This window comes from Thermobia domestica, chromosome 5, assembly GCF_964235325.1.
Source record: "Thermobia domestica chromosome 5, izTheDome1.hap1.1, whole genome shotgun sequence".
In the NCBI taxonomy this organism is placed as follows: Eukaryota; Metazoa; Arthropoda; class Insecta; order Zygentoma; family Lepismatidae; genus Thermobia; species Thermobia domestica.
Genome location: NC_137458.1, coordinates 147316666 through 147334782, shown reverse-complemented (window position 1 = coordinate 147334782; position 18117 = coordinate 147316666). Strand labels below are relative to the sequence as shown.

Here is an 18117-nt window from a genome sequence, read left to right as displayed (position 1 = left end):
AAAAAAAAAAAAAAGGTCAATGTAAATTCAAAGATCCTATTTCAACTGCGTCTTCCTGCAGCACTTCCTGCTTGCCAATCATCGGTGACCTAAGAGGTTGGGTGCGATCCCCTTAGGAAAACGACAGGATGAAATTTCGAAGAAGTAAGACTGGTTAATTAAACAACCTTGTGGGGTTAAAATATTATTACGGTACTACAATTTTCTAATACTTTGATTTGTTGACGAAAACACACTTCAAATATATTCAAAATACAAGCATTTTGTGATGAAAAGTTCTGGCATTAAAATTATTTACTTTACTGTGACAACCCCCAAAATAAGCAAATTTGGTGAAAAAAACAAAAATCAAAAAGCGTTACGTAACAAAAGGGACATGGGTTCAGCTTTGATTTACGAAGTGTGAGAAGGGAGAAAGAGGGGGTAAAATTGATCAAAAACATCATTGCGTAATATGTGAACGGCCCCTAATGCCTAAATGCCTATATACGTGTGTTACCAATCTGCAACATGTTTTTGAATAACTCCAATGTTTTCATTAGTTCTCGAGATATGTACCTTCGAAGGAATGTGTACAAAATAAAGTGGTCTTTTCATCGATATCTCGATCAATTGCTTGTCATAACCAATACTTTCATTCCTCAAAATATGGCACTTTCCTGCTGGGACACCCTAAATATGTATATATCAGGAATGCAAATAAGGAACAAAATTTTACTCGCCCAAGAAAAAAGCTACTAGCCCACATCCCACAATAGAAATCACTTACTCACCTTCGGTATGATATTAAATACTCGCCCGCACCGATGAACCACTTTATATTTAATAATAATATATATATATATATATATATATATAATTTATATAAATATATATAATTTATCAAAAGCAACAGCTAATAGTTTAGTCAGTCACTTTCATTCTAAAAATGTTGATGTGCAAGATACTCCTTGCACTGCGGAGTAATCACAGCAAAAGTGAATGATAATCTGGCAAAAGACGGGCCAGATGTGCATGTATTGTAAGAACTCATGAGATCGCTAATGGTCTAACCATGTATCATCAAAGAGTGTTAAACCCCTTTGGAGAAGGTTAGCTACATAAAGATAATTGATATCTGGGTACCACATGATATGACTCAAAAACATTTACTACTCGAATCTCTACTGTAAGGGACACGGTGGTTCAATGATAGAGCGCTTAGTGGGATCCCAGGTTTGATCCCCTTCCAAGTAAGTTTGTGGTAGACAACATCGTGGCCCCAAGAGTTTTCTCAGGGCACTCCTGTTTACTTGCACATGCTCATACAGCCGATTCCCTTCCATCATCATTAACTTGCCTCAATCATTCGTATCCCTTAGCCTAAAGGGTACGATCGTAGGACGTTAAACCGAAAGAATTCATTTTATTTTTCGAATCTCTACTAAGAAGTAACGGACTCGAGACATTTCTGAAGCAGTTGATTACGGGGAATTAAAAAGGGCATAACGTACAACAACAAGGTGAAAAAGATTGTGTTTGAAGCCAGGAGAAGCTTCACAGTTTGTGGAAAAGTCCACACCGATGCACAGGAAAGTTATGCTGTGTGTTTGGTGGGATCGGGAGGACAATTATACATCAAGAGCTGCTGCCGCCGAGCAAAACGATACACTCGAAGCTGTACTGTTGACAAATAGCGCTAGTGCACGTAGCCAGTGATGATTTCAGGAAGTGGTCCGGGGTGGGAGGGTGAGTTTTCCCTACTTAGCCACGAAATCCCCCCGGATTATGTATCCTATCATGCTTAATGAATATTCCAGTGTTTTTGTAATACTACTTTTCACCCCAGTGTATTGAAATCACACCCCCCCGGAGAAAATCTTCTGAAATAATCACTGCACCTAGTAATTCAAAAGAAACAGTTGGAACTGGTCAACAAAATAGTATAGCACTCTGGCAACGCCAGACCGTATATTTCTTTAACGAGCCGTCAGAAATTGAGGTAACTTGGCAGCGTGGTACTAATACATCCACACTATAGCCCGAACTTGTCACCGACAAGCTATCATTTGTTTCGGTCTGGAAAACCCTTTGAATGGTGTTAAGTTAGTTTCCTGTTAAAAAAAAAAAAAAAAAAAAAAAAAAAACACGTGTCAATTTTTTCACCAGGAATACGGAAGTTCTATTACCGACAAGTTATAGTATTACTAAAAAAATTGAACAGGGTCATCGAATATAACAAGATGTATATGTGGTTTCATTATATTATTTTCAAATCTAAATAACTGTATTCTCAATTTTAACTTCCAAAAGCTCAGTAGCTTTCAGACAACTTGATAATTATTTCAGACATTCTTTAACACAACGTTAATTATTTTCTTCTATACGTAAAATCTCCAACATAACATAAAAATAAACTATACCTCAATTTTTATTAAAAGCGGTCAGTACTACATTCAGAAGCATTCTCACCTTGCCATTATTTAAACGAAAACAAATATACATTACTTTTCCCAAGCGCAACAACTTGTATTTCAGATACCCATTCATTATTAACACAATAACCCTGGGTTTCAGCCGACTGTATCCGACTGTAAAGTTAATCTAATACGATTGAGCATTTCTTGCTCATCTGAAAACTTCGTAAAACTAAAATGTTTAGCTTCTCAGTTCATCTAAGCAATTATCGGTATACTTCCAATAATCCGACAATATTCACACAACACATGGGACAAATTAACATCATAAATCACTATGATATAAATAAATATATTAATCTAGAAACTTGTTGCTACATTTATTATAATAATTCTATGTTATAGCAACATATACAGTGCGTTCTAAAAGTAACTATACACATCATGCACTAATCCAACAATACGAAGATATGTCTCAAAAATTGCGCTCTGACTGACACTGAAATACACCGCCACTGGTAAGAAGCTGTTTATAGCGTATAGTGCTATCTATTGAAGAAATAATGTATGAATTTCAACCATTTAGATGTGTCAGTTTGTTGAAGGTAACGGGAATAATACATTTTCCAAGGGTGGGGTATTTCCAGAGATTGCACCAAGCAATACATATATCAATCAACTCGTCTTGACGAAAGGAAGCGATCGGTACCGGATTTGGTCACTTCTGGTACACGATACCTACAGTTTCCGGGGGTGGGATGTTTCCAGCGATTGCACACTAGCAACATATATATATCAACCGACTCGACTTGATGAAAGAAATTCATCTGTACTGGAACACGTCTACTCCATAAAATGTATTAGGTATCGTGTACCGGTAGTAGTTGACCGGAAGTAACTAATTCTGATACCGGTCGCTTTCTTTCGTCAAAGCGAATTGTTATATATATATATATATATATATATATATATATATATATATATATATATATATATATATATATATATATATATATATATATATATATGTTGAATGTGTGCAATCATTGGAAATATCCCACTCCAGGAACTGTATGAGGTAACGTGTACCGAAAGTGGCAACTTCGATATCGAACGCTTTCTTTTGTCAAAACGATATATATATATGTTACATGTGCAGAATAACTGGAAATAGTCCACCTCAAAAAACTGTATTAGGTACAATTTACCGGAAGTGACTAATTCCGGCACACGCCACTTTCTTTTGTCAAGACGAATTAATTGTTATATATGTTGCATGCTGGAAATACCCCACTTTCGGAAAATGAATTATTCCCAAGGGAGCTATTTGAATGTTTCGCTCTGCGTTGAGCTTGTATATTGCATGACAATGTTCCAGGACATATAGCTGTTGTTGCCAAGGCTACAGTGAGACTCTGGCTTCAATGAGATTCAGCACTCATCCTACTCTACCCAAATTTAGCACTGCAGCCTCGGCAGAAACAACCGTTTGGACTGGAGCATTGTCGTCCAGTACGTGTGAGCTCGTACACAACGACAAATTCAAATAATTCTCTCCAATAAACTGACGCTACAGTGTGACCACCCAGCAAAAATATTTCGTACTAATCTATGCAGAAAAAAAGTACTAGATCTGGAGAAAAATTACTAAAATTTTATCTGTTCCCGTTTCACTACGATATTAATATCTTATTAGATGGTTTCCCCCTCTGGGTAGGGAAGTGACCTCCCACACTTTTGAAAGAATCCCCTACTTCAATTCTTTACAGTCAAAATTCGATACAAACCGTGCAAATCACTTACACCTTCCCAATTTTGACTTTACACCTCTAAACTAAAAATCCTGGCGGAATCCGTGCATAATTGTCGCATTAGAACTCACTGTGAAACCACTAAAGTAACACAAGTATGACAAATATAGAGGATGTCGGGGGAGAAAACAAGAAATATCATAAAATGGGCTTATTGAGAAAATCGAGCTTTAATGCCTTAATAGCCTACTGTTTAAATGGATCACCAATATGTAATATTGTTAACTGTGGTCATTTATTAGTTTGAGGAGGCGACCGGATGGCACCTGCGTCCTACTTCCGCTCTTGTAAATACCACTGTTGAAAAAATAATATGTAGAAAAAAGCTACCAGGAACAGTGAAATTTTTATATATTGCCAAATTTTTATGAGATTCCTTTTCCTCTCCCAAATGTATTTATGAGAAGAGAAGAGGAGGAGAAAAGTTGGTACTAGAATACTGAAATATTATAAAAGGTACTAGATCTAGTACGAAAGTAGTAGCGGTGGTCACATTGCTGACGCAGCCGGACGATTGAAACGCATGCATTATTTCTTCCATGGATGGCACTAAGTGCCATAAACGGTTTCTTGCCAATGGCGTGTCGTTTGTAATATCAACTTTAGCTTTATAGTAGCTGTTTTTGATTTATGTTGCATAGCAGCTGATCTTGCAGGTTTACTTCATCAAGTACTGGTGGCATACAACTTCGCTGCTCATAGTCCGTACTATTTCTCGATTAGCGCTCTTACACTACAGTGTGTCCATAATGTTTGGGGGTATAGGATATTTTAATAATTTGTTTTTGTTTTTCCAGATTGAATGATGGCTCTGTCTAAAGAAGAACGAAGGATGGTCGTATCGCAAAATTGCGGAAAAATTTAACCTTCGACACTCTCATCGTTAACCTATTTATTTTACTGCCGTCGGGAAATTAATCACCAAGCTTAAAGAAACAGGCAGTATATTGGACAAACTCCGTTCCGGGCGACCAAAGACATCAGACGAAACGAAAGACGCTGCCTTGGATAAGGTTTGTGCTAGCCCAAAGAAATAGCTTCGTCGGACATCCACGGAGTTGGATGTTCCAAGATCAACCATCCACAATATCCTTGCAGAGGAAAAGTTTCATCCGTACAAGTTACAGATATTACATCACTTACGATGACCCCGGTAGACGCATGCAGATATGTGAATGGTTTGTAGATAAATTGGATGAAAATATCAATTTTACTGAAGACTGTGTGTTGTTTATGATGAAGCTGTGTTTATTGTGAATGGTGAACAGACAAAATCTTCGATACTGGTCTCAAAGCAATTCACATCGGATGAGTCATCCAAACAGCAGGGCTGCCAAAAAGTGATGGTGTGGTGTGGTTTGTGGAAGGCTCATGTGCTAGGACCTTTCTTCTTTGATGAGCATGTAACGAGTTAGACTTATCTGAACATACTGAAAGACAAATTGATGCCTTAAATTGGGCGTTTGGGTGAAGAACTTAAAGACTGGCTTCAGCAGGATGGGCCTCTGCCCATTTTGCTGCAGCTGTTAGAGATTGGTTGAATGACAATTTTCCTCACTGGATTGGGAGAAGAGGTCATGTGGAGTTTTCCCCTCGTTCGCCAGACCTTTCTTTTTCTGGATATGCTGAAAGAGAAAGTTTACTCGATGAAGATGAGAAATTTAAACTACCTAACAGAACACATTACCAGTCAGTGTGCTGAAATCGACGGCAATTCAGACCTATTGAAGAAAACTCACCTTAATCTTGCAAAGCACATCAAATAATGCATTGAACAGCACTGAAATCTTGTTGAAAATAATATTAATTAACATTAAATTGACTAAAACGTGCTTTTTCCCATGTACCCAGACTTTATGGACACCCTATATATCGATTAAAAACCGATACATTTGGGAATGTTATGGAAAACTGTTCTTTCGCTGTCTAGAAAGTGTACTATTCACCAGGCTCACGGAACGTATATTTAACGACAAATATTTGCTGTTCTCAAGTTAACGTCATTCTCCTCGTTCACAGAAGGATACGGTCTCAATCGTTTAAAGATTACGACCACACAATGAATAATGAAGAACTAGACGCCTTCTCGTCTTAAGGATACCAGCCTGACTGGCTTGTGGAAGCAAATTGCATCCAACGCTAGATTACCAACAGTTGTAGAAATTGTTTGTAAATCTTTGAGTTTTACGTCCCACGGTTATGCCGGTTAGGCTAAAGGAGACGGTGATAATGAGAGATGAGTGAAATGGTGGAATGAAGAAAGTGGGAGGAAACGGGAGAACCCCGAGAAAACCCACGAGCACGGTGTTTGTCCACCACAAAGTTCACTTGGCGGGGGCTGGGATCGAACCCGGGACCCCAAGCGCCAGAGGTGAACGCTCTACCACTGAGCCACCGCGCCCCCTTGTAGAAATTGTTTCTCAAAGCATAGAATATGCATCGTTCAACATATAATCGTACAGTTTATATAGGTGTGCAGTTACTTTGCGAGTGCACTGTATATTCTCGCAACAGTGAAACTTAAAACACAGTAGACTAGTATTTGTGAGGGTGACACATGTCTCCTTTGTCACTTTCTATATACTTATAAGTACAGTATACTTACGGATGTAAATTGAATATTAACAGGATCATCACATTGAATCTTATCTTGCAGTTGAGAAACAGAACTTATGTCTTTTCCTAAATCATTTTCAATGTCTTTGAAGCGGAATGCACCACTGTAAAATATAACAAATAATACAGTATTCAAATTGCTAAATAAATACGTGATCGGTATTCAAGTGCATACACAAATTATTTATTTAAGTAAATTATATTTTCCTCGTAACCAAATAGATAGTAAAATTTACAGACATTTGCTTTTATGAATAAAGTTTTCTACTGTGCTTTTTGTTTTCTCTATTTTTAGGTGCATTAACCCTTTGCTGTCCTTATCGATTGGACTCGACATATAATTTTATCCATACCAGTTTTATGTTGAAGCGCGCTCGACATTCTTTCTGCGGTTGATTTGGGACTAAGTCGAATGTTAGTTACTTGGTTTCCTGTTACTAGATCTAGTGGACTACTTTTAACTCAGATTTTTAGCACTGGTTTAAAATAAATGTGTTAATGTACGAGTTTTAACTTTGGAAACCTATCTCTATATATATACTAAACGCTGTAATTTGACAAATTAATTCAGGCCCGTACAGACATCTCAGTAAATATAAAAAGTCCACAAAGGGTTAAAAGTACCGGGTGTCTATAACATACTTTAATCTCTATAATATTTTATTACTAGAATGCATGTAGATAAAACAATTGTATTTTTCAAAATGTCTCACAAAATATAGAGTTTCAAATGTTATTCGTTTATGTTTGTGTCCATTTACTGTGATTACTGTTAAGTACTACAGAAGAAGATGAAGTGTATGTGCTCATGCTGAGATTAAAGCACTTGTTACCGATGAATGAAATTACATCACATCGTCATAGAGAGCATACTGTGTAAATTAAGACAAACAAACGCATAAATGAACTACCTCGAGAGGAGGGATGAGATACCTCAAGGCGTAGTGTTAGAACATTACTCAAGCCCTCAGGAATTGATTGGTCAGGTTTCTTGTGTATTTCACATAACAAGTATCGGTTCATTAAGATCCACATAATTACACTGAAGCTCTGCAGTCAGACGCTCTATTTTAGAATCTTGTTCTATGCTAAGTACTATTAAAAATAGCGACGAGTGTATGTTCGGTATTATGGCGGGGCCAGAAGGTAGGATTTCTGAAATCCAAAGTTTTCGTCCTTGAATATGGTGGGTGTATATGACAATGAAATAGCATTACCGGAAACCTGGATTTCCGATATCCTTTGGACAAAATTTAGTAATAATAATGATAATAATAAGTGAGTTTCGTTTCACAGTGTGAGACTATGGCAGACTTGCAAACTATAGAAATTCAATATTCAAACTTGAAGTAGAACATCCAGGTCCGTATCCATAGGAGCTCTAGGGGGCGGGCCCCCTAAATTTTCGCTGGCCCTCCTAAAATTTTCACGGTAGGCTTGCAAATGAACTATAAAATGGTGATGAACAATAATATTGTTGGATCGGGCCTCCCTAATTTCGGCCGGGTCCTCCCTACATTTTTGGACTGGCTACCGGCCTGAGAACATCTATAACTACTGGTTGCAATAGACTAATAAGATCAATGATAGAAACTGTTTCTTGGACGCTGGATCTATATCAAAAAGTCATTACTTGCTATGCCTTTTGTTCTATGACGATAAAGGTTGAAACCGGAAATCGCCGCTGAGCCTCGAAGAACCGCTATGTGTTAAAACCACAACTTTTCAGGAGAAGCAAAAAACATTCCGAACTCTTAAAATTTTGCCAAATACACGGAAACACTTGAGAAATATAATAAAATTGGTTCTGCGTATATTATGCACTGGACATTGTTGTAACTTGCTTCCACAGTATTATATTACTATTTTTGTACTTGAACAAAAATATAATTATCAAATAATATACATTATTGTGATAAACTTTGCAACAGCAGTTTCAAACTTTCACCGAGATGATTACAGAAAAAATATCTCCTCCAGTTCCTTACCAGAGGGTAAAGCTATTTTTGTGTTTACATAGCACCTTTTGCGCCTTTATAAGCACATATAGGATTTGTATACATTAATCAATACGTACGTGATGAGAACCTGAAGCCTTTAATTTCAATTCATAATTTTTCATTGTTGTGGCGAAACAATTGCATATTAACTAATGACATTATAAGGGACGCTGCCTGACAGCTTTCTGGTTTATTTGCACGACATAACTCATTTTCGACAAAAATGTCACATAGCGGTTCTTCGAGGCGTAGCGACGAAATGTTGATTTTGAACCACTTTTGATTTCAATAAGGGAATAGTTAAGGGGAGAGGTAAAACCTACTCTTAAGAAGAATTGATTGCAGTAAACTGCATCTCGATAATTTTTTTTACCGTTGTTGCTCTACGGACATCAGTATTGAAACCAGTAGTACTAGTAAATAATAACCACTTCCGGTTTTAGTAGTGTGTTACGGGTTGTAATGGTATACGTGTCTTTGACATACTAAATCGATTGCAGAAAACTGCTTGTCGCTATCTATTACCATTTTTGTTCTATGGCGATAAATACTGAAACCGGAAATGATTAATTTTAACTACTTCTTGTTTGAATAGAGAGTTGACGAAGGGTGTGGAAGTTATTCTTTGAACGCTGAATCAATTGATAGCAGTAAAGTACTGGAACCGACGTAATGGAGTTATAGCAGTAAGGGGGAGATACTTTTGCTCCTGACTGTACATTGCATTTTTTGCCATCCAATTTTTCAATTACAAAGCTCATTATTTTTTAATTTTTTAAAAGCCAACTGCAATGCGATACCTCTTAGAGAAAACATTATCGACGATGAAGCTAGCAATGGAAACACAATGGTGATGTCTTTCAAGTTATGCCTCTCAAGTTATTATAATTTGTGTTGGTAAAATTTAAAAGGATATCTGTCTATGAATGATGAGAACGGAATATATTTATACGGATGTTTCTGTTAAAAGTAGACGGATAAAAAAAACTGATTAATATGTTATGTTGGTGCGACTGAAATATTTACTTTGACGTTTGGTGGGAAACTCACCATAGCAACAGAACCCAGAGATGGACTAAAGTCATGAGTCTAATGTCACGAACTCCGTTCACGTGCAGCAAACAGGCTGGTGCACCTACGCAGTTAGGAAATTCTACATTGTTGAACAAAATCGTGTGAAAGTATACTATGGAGAACACACAATTGCGAGTGATTTTCAAATTGGGACATTCTGTAGGCTGAAAAAAAATTAAAAGTACACTTGAACCAGGAATGGCAACTGAACACACAATTCACCGTTGGTTTGTCAGATTTCATTCTGTTGACACAGCATTGCAAACTTAGCCCTTGGGCACCGAGCAATAGCATGTTCGAATGAGTTTCTCAGAAACACCATGGAAAGTGTTCGCAGCATAGCAGACGATTTAGGCATTCACCACACCACTGTCGTTCGATGACTGCGAGCAAGCAGCAAGGTGAGAAAGTTGAACTTATGGGTGCCACATGAGTTGTCAAGATTTGCCGCCTGGAAGATGTGCAGTTCTGTGAATGTAAGAAAGAATCGGAAAAGATTCCTGCATCGAATCGTCACTTCTGATGAAAAATGAATCTCTTATGACAATCGTAAAATGTCAGGTCAATAGGTGGATAGTGATCAACTTCTAGGATATCTCGTAAACTACCTCTCACACACAGGTGTTGTTGCTGGTATCGAAGTCTATGGGGGGATGGTTCATCATGACCTTCCCAGGCAAACTGAAACTATGAATCAAGATAGCTACTTTAAGGAAGCTGAATCGGTAGCTAAACTCCTAAATTGCTAAGTTCCTTGAAATACTCTACAAGCTTGTGCACAAGCATCCAATAATGGCAGCAGACTTGGTCTTTTCATGTTAAACAACAATACTCGTCCACATGCTGTACGAGCTGCTTCGTGCCTAAGCAGTTAGCGTAGGGCCTTTGGTGTGGGAGATCCGGGTTTGATTCCCGTCGGAAGCTCACGTGGTTCGGATTCCACATTAATCATTAGGCGCACGTCTCATATAGCCTCGCTGCTGAAGGGAACGCTAAACTCAACTCAAATCAAAACATTCTGCACAAAGAACGGTGCAGGTTCTCCCTAGCATCACAGATTCCAGTCTTCTTTCGCCACAGAATCCAGTCGTTGGCGGAGTGATGACAAAATTGCGTGTTTGCAGAAGGCGACCATTTTGATCAACTAGGTATTTTTTGTCCCTTTAGAAATGCACCTGCGGCAGATATTTCGTTCGGACCTACCTAATATGATTCATGATTATATCAATTAATATATCTATTATGTCTTACAACTTTCTTTCAATTAATACAAACATATTTATAAAGATGTATCAAATGGTAAAATTTGTATGACCTATATCCGGTCAACTAACTGTTACATGATTTGAAAAGGAAAGAAATTGCTAGAGAGGATTCATGTAATCTTCAAAAATAATACTTAATCAAATATTTGAAGTAATACTTGGTTTCACATAAAACACAAAAAAGATGGGACAAAAAAAAATATATCTCATGGGACGAATAAAACAGGTGGCTGTCCAGATCTTCTCCTTGTGAGATCCCTTGAGTGTCTTCCAATCTGCTGTTCTTATTGAAAATAGCGAGAAGGGGAAATCGACATTTTTTCAGCATGGCACTACTGATGAGTTCTAAGGATGCATTTCGCTTGTCTCTGTCTGTAAATCATGTCGTATGCCTCTTTCTTGTTTTACAAGTAGTGCATGGGTAAAATGTATGTGTGTCGCCGTTAAGAAAATACACAACAATAGATACAATCTGCTAGTGAACAGTATATTTTGCTACACATAGGTATACAAATGAAATCTTTAAGTTTTACATCCCACGATTATACCGGCTAGGCTAAAGGAGGCGGTGATAATGAGAAATGAACGAAATTGTGCAATGAAGAAAGTGGGACGAAATGGGAGAACCAACGCACACGGTGTTTGTCAACCACAAAGTTCACTTGGAGCGAGCTGGGATCGAACCAAGGACCCCATGCACATAGATATACAATTGTATAGGTGCCAACTACATATGTGCTCAGTGACTTAAGAATCCAATCAAGATTTTTAATGCATACTTAGCATCTATTAAGTTTTTGCGTTGAAATTAATTTCGAAATTACATTTCAATGCTGTGGAAAAAAAATTGTGCATATGAACCACATTGATTTCAGGTAGGGATGCATATGTATTGAATTACCATTTATCAACTCTACTGTACTCGTATTTTAGTCTCATTAGGTAGCTGGGACGTTAATGATCGAATGATTTATGTTTAGTAATAAAATAAAAATAACTATTATAGTGTACGAGGTGATTACTAAAAGTACGTGTCTTTAGATATAACTCGAACCATGTTCAATATTTAAGTGAGACCTTTCCGTCACTTGTCAACGTAATCTCCGTATACTTCCACATACCATTGCAAGCTTTGAATCTCACTATCAAAAGCGTCTGCGAAGTCATTTTGAGCAGTATTTTTTTAGATGCTGAAAAATGTCACTTCCAAGGGCATTTCTACACGGAAAATGTCTGCCTCGCAATGAATTCTTCAGTTTTGAAAACATACAGAGGTCATTGAGGGATAGTTCTTAGGAGCAGAATAGGTGAGAGACCACTTCCATGTTCTTTCTCTGTATATGAGAGGCCATCTTTTCATCCAGCAATCAAGGAAGCTTGGCAATCTCAAGCGATCTGCCAAAATTCTTTCAATAATGTACACTGAGAAAAACCCGTTAGCCGGACAGCAGTATATTGTAAAGTATACGGAATCCTTTCGCTTACTACAGAAATCAGTACAAAGCATACGCACTGCCCTTAGGTGTTATATCATGCCGTTGCAGGATGTCTGACGTCTAACAATCTTACGTATATTACATACATATATGTATGTTACATTCGTCAGCTATATGTTATACGTCTATTTGAATGTGAAATCCTGACCGCGTATATTGTTTCATACGGAAGTTACGTATAGATGAAACATTTATGTGAAAAGTATTATAAAATATACGTTTTCAATTATACGTTTGCTGTTCGTTAAGTTCAAAAAATACAGATTTATACATGTAATCTACGTTTTATACGTGCGCCACATACGATTTTTTTCCCAGTGTAGTGACAGAATCCTGTAAGGTTACATATATCCTCAACGTTGGCAGATCTTCAGTTGACCTTTTCCCCCCATAAATTTCCACAGAATACAGTTAGCAATGGCAGCGTCTCTACAACCATTCTTCACCTGATAATGAATATCGATACCGTTTTCACAACATGGAGACAAAATCTTTATTAGGCATCTCTATTGTGAAATGCGTCACTTCAGGTCGGTATCAAGAAAGGCTTTTTTCTTTTCACTGGTAAATATAATACAGAAAGGAACATAGTATCTTGAAATTATGTACAGGTAAAGCTTCAAAGTCTAAAGTTGATTCAGTTGTAAAATCTATCCTTATTAGTGTTTTTTTAGCTATGGCAAAATGGCGTGTGCCTATGGTACGCACCTCGTATATTATCAGGTGAATGTAATTATATGAAATTGATTATTTACATTACCGAGTTTGCATCAATTATAAGACAGTTGAGTAAGTTTTAACAAACTTCAGGTAATTGTGGTATTTAAAATCAAGGCCGTGCCGTGGGGAGGGGGCCAGCGGGGCGACGGCCCCGGGCGCCGAAGTAAGGGGGCGAAAAATTCGGGAGAAAAAAGGAAATAAGATAGAAAAAATTGCTTGGAATATATGTAAGGGGGCGCCGTCGTATACTCTCGCCCCGGGCACTGATTTTCCACGGCACGGCCCTGTTTAAAACAAATACTATATCACTCCTTTTCATATTAAAAATGCTGTAACTTCACAGTTCAGTATTTATTTCAGTAATCTGTACCTCCTTCATGCCCTTTTACGTCTCTTAGGGGGAGCCCTCAGTTTAGAACTCATTGATTTATTGAATATGTTACAAAAAATAAACTATGAGATGTTGTGATATATCCTAAAACTACCAAAGTGTGAGCAGCCATTTAAAATTTGAATGTCGGCGCCTACGCACCGTGCACAAATAAATGCTACAATATTATTAGCAGTTAACAGAAAAAGAAAAGTTCAAGGATGAGACATTTACCAATCGATAGATCTGATTGAGCTGAACAAAATGATATGCGTAAGTGTACAAGCTCATGCGTAGTTTTCGAGAAAAACGGGCAACACAATTGATTTGTAAATTTAAAAAAGAAAATGATGCTGTACGACAACCAAGTCACTTATTGACCTGAAACTAATACTGAAATATACCCTCAATTAATTAAACTGTTAATTATGAACTAGCAAAATGGCGATACAGAGAATAATTAATGACATATAGCCTAAAATTTTGATTAACTTTTAAATTTTAAATCTTGTTTTTCTAAAATATTGTGCAAATATAAGGCATATACCGGTCGATAGATTCCGTTAAGCTGACTGAACAAGAGGATAAATTCTGAAAATGAAATCTTTGAGTTTTACGTCCCACGGCTATGCCAGTTAGGCTAAAGGAGAAGTGAATGAAGTGGTGGGATGAAGAAAGTGAGAGGAAACGGGAGAACCCCGAGAAAACCCACACACACGGTGTTTGTCCACCACAAAGTTCACTTAATGGGGGCTGGTATCGAACCCGGGATCCCAAGCATCAGAAGTGAACGTTCTACCACTGAGCCACTGCGGCCCCGAGGATAAATTCTGATCTGTAGTTTTGAAACTGAGTCGATAACAGCCGAATAGAGCCCGTCCTTGGCCGAGCTAGGCCACCAAAAGCTATGGAGTACTTGCCCACTAAATTTGGTTTAGATCCAGCCAAAAAATACCGAGAAATACGTAGAGTACTACATACAAAGAGAACCAACAGAAGTCGAGCCTGTCCTTGACCGACCTCGACCACCAAATATAGCGATCATTATTACTCAAATGGTGCCAAACAAATTTCGTTGAGATCAGGCCAGTAGTTACCGAGAAACAAAGTACCATATACAGGGTGTTTCTAAACAACACCGACAACGTTTAGGAGGCGATTCCTGACACAAAGATAAAACAAAAAGTATAGACCAACGTGGGGTGCACAAATGCTTTCTTTCAGAGTTATAAGCTGCCGCAAACATGACAAAATGATATTTAAAGACTCATTGCTCCAAAACCGTGGGACCTACCGTAGTCGGGTCAAGACTTCACTTAGGAACTAATATGTGCCCTATCCAAATATGCAAGTTTCAGAATACCGAGGATTCTGAAACATGTATTTTTGGATAGCGCAAATACTAGTTTCTAAGTGAAGTCTTGACACGACTACAGTAGATCCCATAGTTTTGGAGCTATGGACCTTAAAAGTTAATCTTCTCCCCCATATTTTTGGCAGCCTATAACTTCGAAAGGAAGCATTTGTGCACTCAGGTTGGTCTGTACTTTTTGTCTTATCTTGGTGTCAGGAATCAGCTCCCAAACGTTGTCGGTGTTGTTTTGAAACACGTTATGTATATATATATATATATATATATATATATATATATATATATATATATAGTGAAACTATAAGCTCCTGTATGATTACGTTGGAAGCTAATAAAAACATCCTGTCTCAGCATTCGTGTCTGGTGTTCAATTTACCATGTGATCAATTACAGGATATTTACCATTAAAGTGTGTGCTTAAACATTGATCCATCATGCATCTCCCTCTCAATTCAAATACTTCTCCTCAATTACCTCACAATGATAGGTCAATACGAAACAAAAAAAAATATATATATATATATATATATATATATATATATATATATATATATATATATATATATATTTGCATCACAAATCAAACAGGGGAGACTATGCGCACAGTTGCTGGGAAACAAGATGGCAGCAAGGAGTCTTAGTTAGCAGATTACCATAATTTGTTTCACTTTTATTAGTACTTAATCTGGTTTTTGTTTTCAGTGTAATCCAACAAGTGGTAAAATTCACAGTATTGGTAGAAATATTTATTACAATGGTTTCCGTGCTCAATTTTACTACAAGTGTCATTTCCCATAGTTAGAGAAATAGTAAAATAGTATAAAAACAGAGCGAAAGTCTGAAGAAACGACAATATGCAAATACATGGTCACATTGCAATACTTGGAATGTTTTCGTGATGAATTTTGTTGAAGAACAATAAATAGAATGATGAGATGCCATATCGTTTTATAATGTACTAATCATCATATCTTTGCTACTGTCAGGGTTGAATAGAAGGCTAGGAATGATGGAATGGATGACCCATTACCCGGTCTGACTCGGTGATCCCGTATGATCCGGAGGTGACCCAGAATAATGGGTAGTTAAGTTTCACAATTATATTTACTGAATCAGATGTTGCTAAAAAAATGAAATATTTGTTTATATTTATCTTAAAATTTTGAAAAGAATATGCATCATCTATTCCAGAGGACATAATAATATTAATAAACTAATTTCCTTTTTAAATTTGGTGACTTACATGCTTTAGTTTATAAAAATGAAAACACTATTCTTAGGATTTGCTACGCAATATGATCTGTGCTGTGCTGACGAGCGTCAGTCTTAAAGAAAGAGAAGTTTCCCGATAATCCTCCTTATCTCTTTATCTTGAAAATATAGTTGGTTATCACAAAATTGGTGAAAACCAGTTTTCTTAACGCGACAAAGTGATCTAGCTACAGTATGTCTCGACTAAAGAAAATTACAACTTTAGATTACAGGTGTACCTCGATAGTAACTTTAAAACAGGTCGACTGATTTACACATTTTGTAAAAATCCGTTTTTGAATGGAGGAAAGTGATTTTTGTACGATTTTACTTTAGTAATTAGACGCATCTGCTGAAACAAATTTTTGGAAGTGCCTCAACTGCAAACGATTTGTAATTAAACTTGCTGAAAACCCGTACAAGAAAACAATTTGGCTGGAATTTGAGTTTGGAAAAGCATATAGTGAGCATCTCAAAATATTATCTATAATCACCTGAATTTTAACTTGAAACAACTCTATGATTATCATGAATTTTGATTTTAAAACATCTCGGTACGATTTAGCTAGGTTCGAACTTGGTTTCTGCCTTCTGTAGAAACACTATTATCGGAATATATCTAAATTTTACCTTAAAGTCACTCCTACGACTTTCATGAGATTTGGTGACAATTTGTGTTTGGGGAACAAGAAAGCGATTTGCTTACTGTTCAATTTTGAAAAGAAAAAGAAAGTTCTCAGACATTTTTGGCACATATACGAAGCTATTTTACTTAAAGGTTGATCAAGAATAAAACATTGAAACGAATATTGAAAGAATATGGTCTAAGGTCTATATTTAAATAATCATTTGCCTTGGTGGAAGTGGGGAAAATCCCTTAGAAATATCGGTTTGCCAAATCACAATACGAACCCAACCGACCTTTTGTGATTGTAAAATCTGAATGCTTAGTTAAAAATATCAATGCTTGAGATGACACTTGAATTCACAGTAGTCAGTATTCTTTTCTTTTACAGTACTCAGCTGTTCTCAACTGCAATCGTTAGAGACGATCCTTTTTCTCAACAATGTTAATATTATGTAGCATTAATTATCCCAAATTTCGCATTTATGTTGTATTTATTTTTTAAATGTAGCACAATCTTTTTTTTTAAAAAATATGGAACTTGTAAATAGTATATTTTTGGTAGTGAGGTGTATATCTAATACAAAAATGAGGATATGTCGTGATTAGGTGCACATTCTTGCTATGTGTTCACTGAAACGCAGAAATTAATGCAAAAATTTAAACACTTTCTCAAACCTCATACCTGGTTAAAGAATAACGTGCAGCAAGACTACCAATTCTTCTTTTGAGTTTGTTCTCCTATCAGTAACAACCATATTATACTTGAAAGTCAATCTCTCGGCATCAACACTCGAAACTGGCAAAAATATTGAATAACGAGCTGACAGCAAAATATTTATGGTTAAGTTTTAAACTGTTTAACAATGATACAATGTCAACTTCCTTATCCTCTGTTGGGAACTTCAATAACCTTACTTTTAAATTCACGGTAAGCAACCGACAGATCATGAATAGAACATTTTCACCATTAAACACCGTCAAGGGTTTAAACACCAGTTCAGTTTTGCTGATGTCTGCATCTTTATGAAGTGAAACAGTTTCTGGATCAAATAACTCGCAGAGCTTTCTCGTGAATGCAACGTTTTTAACGTTAAATAATATTGGAAATGCACTTTTTA

General features: G+C 36.8%; 1 protein-coding gene across 2 annotated transcripts in view; it reads right to left on the bottom strand.

Annotated features, from left to right (window-relative positions):
- Window positions 1-18117, bottom strand: part of LOC145686157 (medium-chain acyl-CoA ligase ACSF2, mitochondrial-like) — a 130277-nt gene that overhangs the window by 75308 nt on the left and 36852 nt on the right. For both annotated transcript variants that reach the window (XM_081759155.1, XM_081759154.1), the window contains exon 5: window positions 6813-6927. In XM_081759155.1, coding sequence (XP_081615281.1) covers window positions 6813-6927 — 115 coding nt within the window. The remainder of the gene's footprint in view (window positions 1-6812; window positions 6928-18117) is intronic.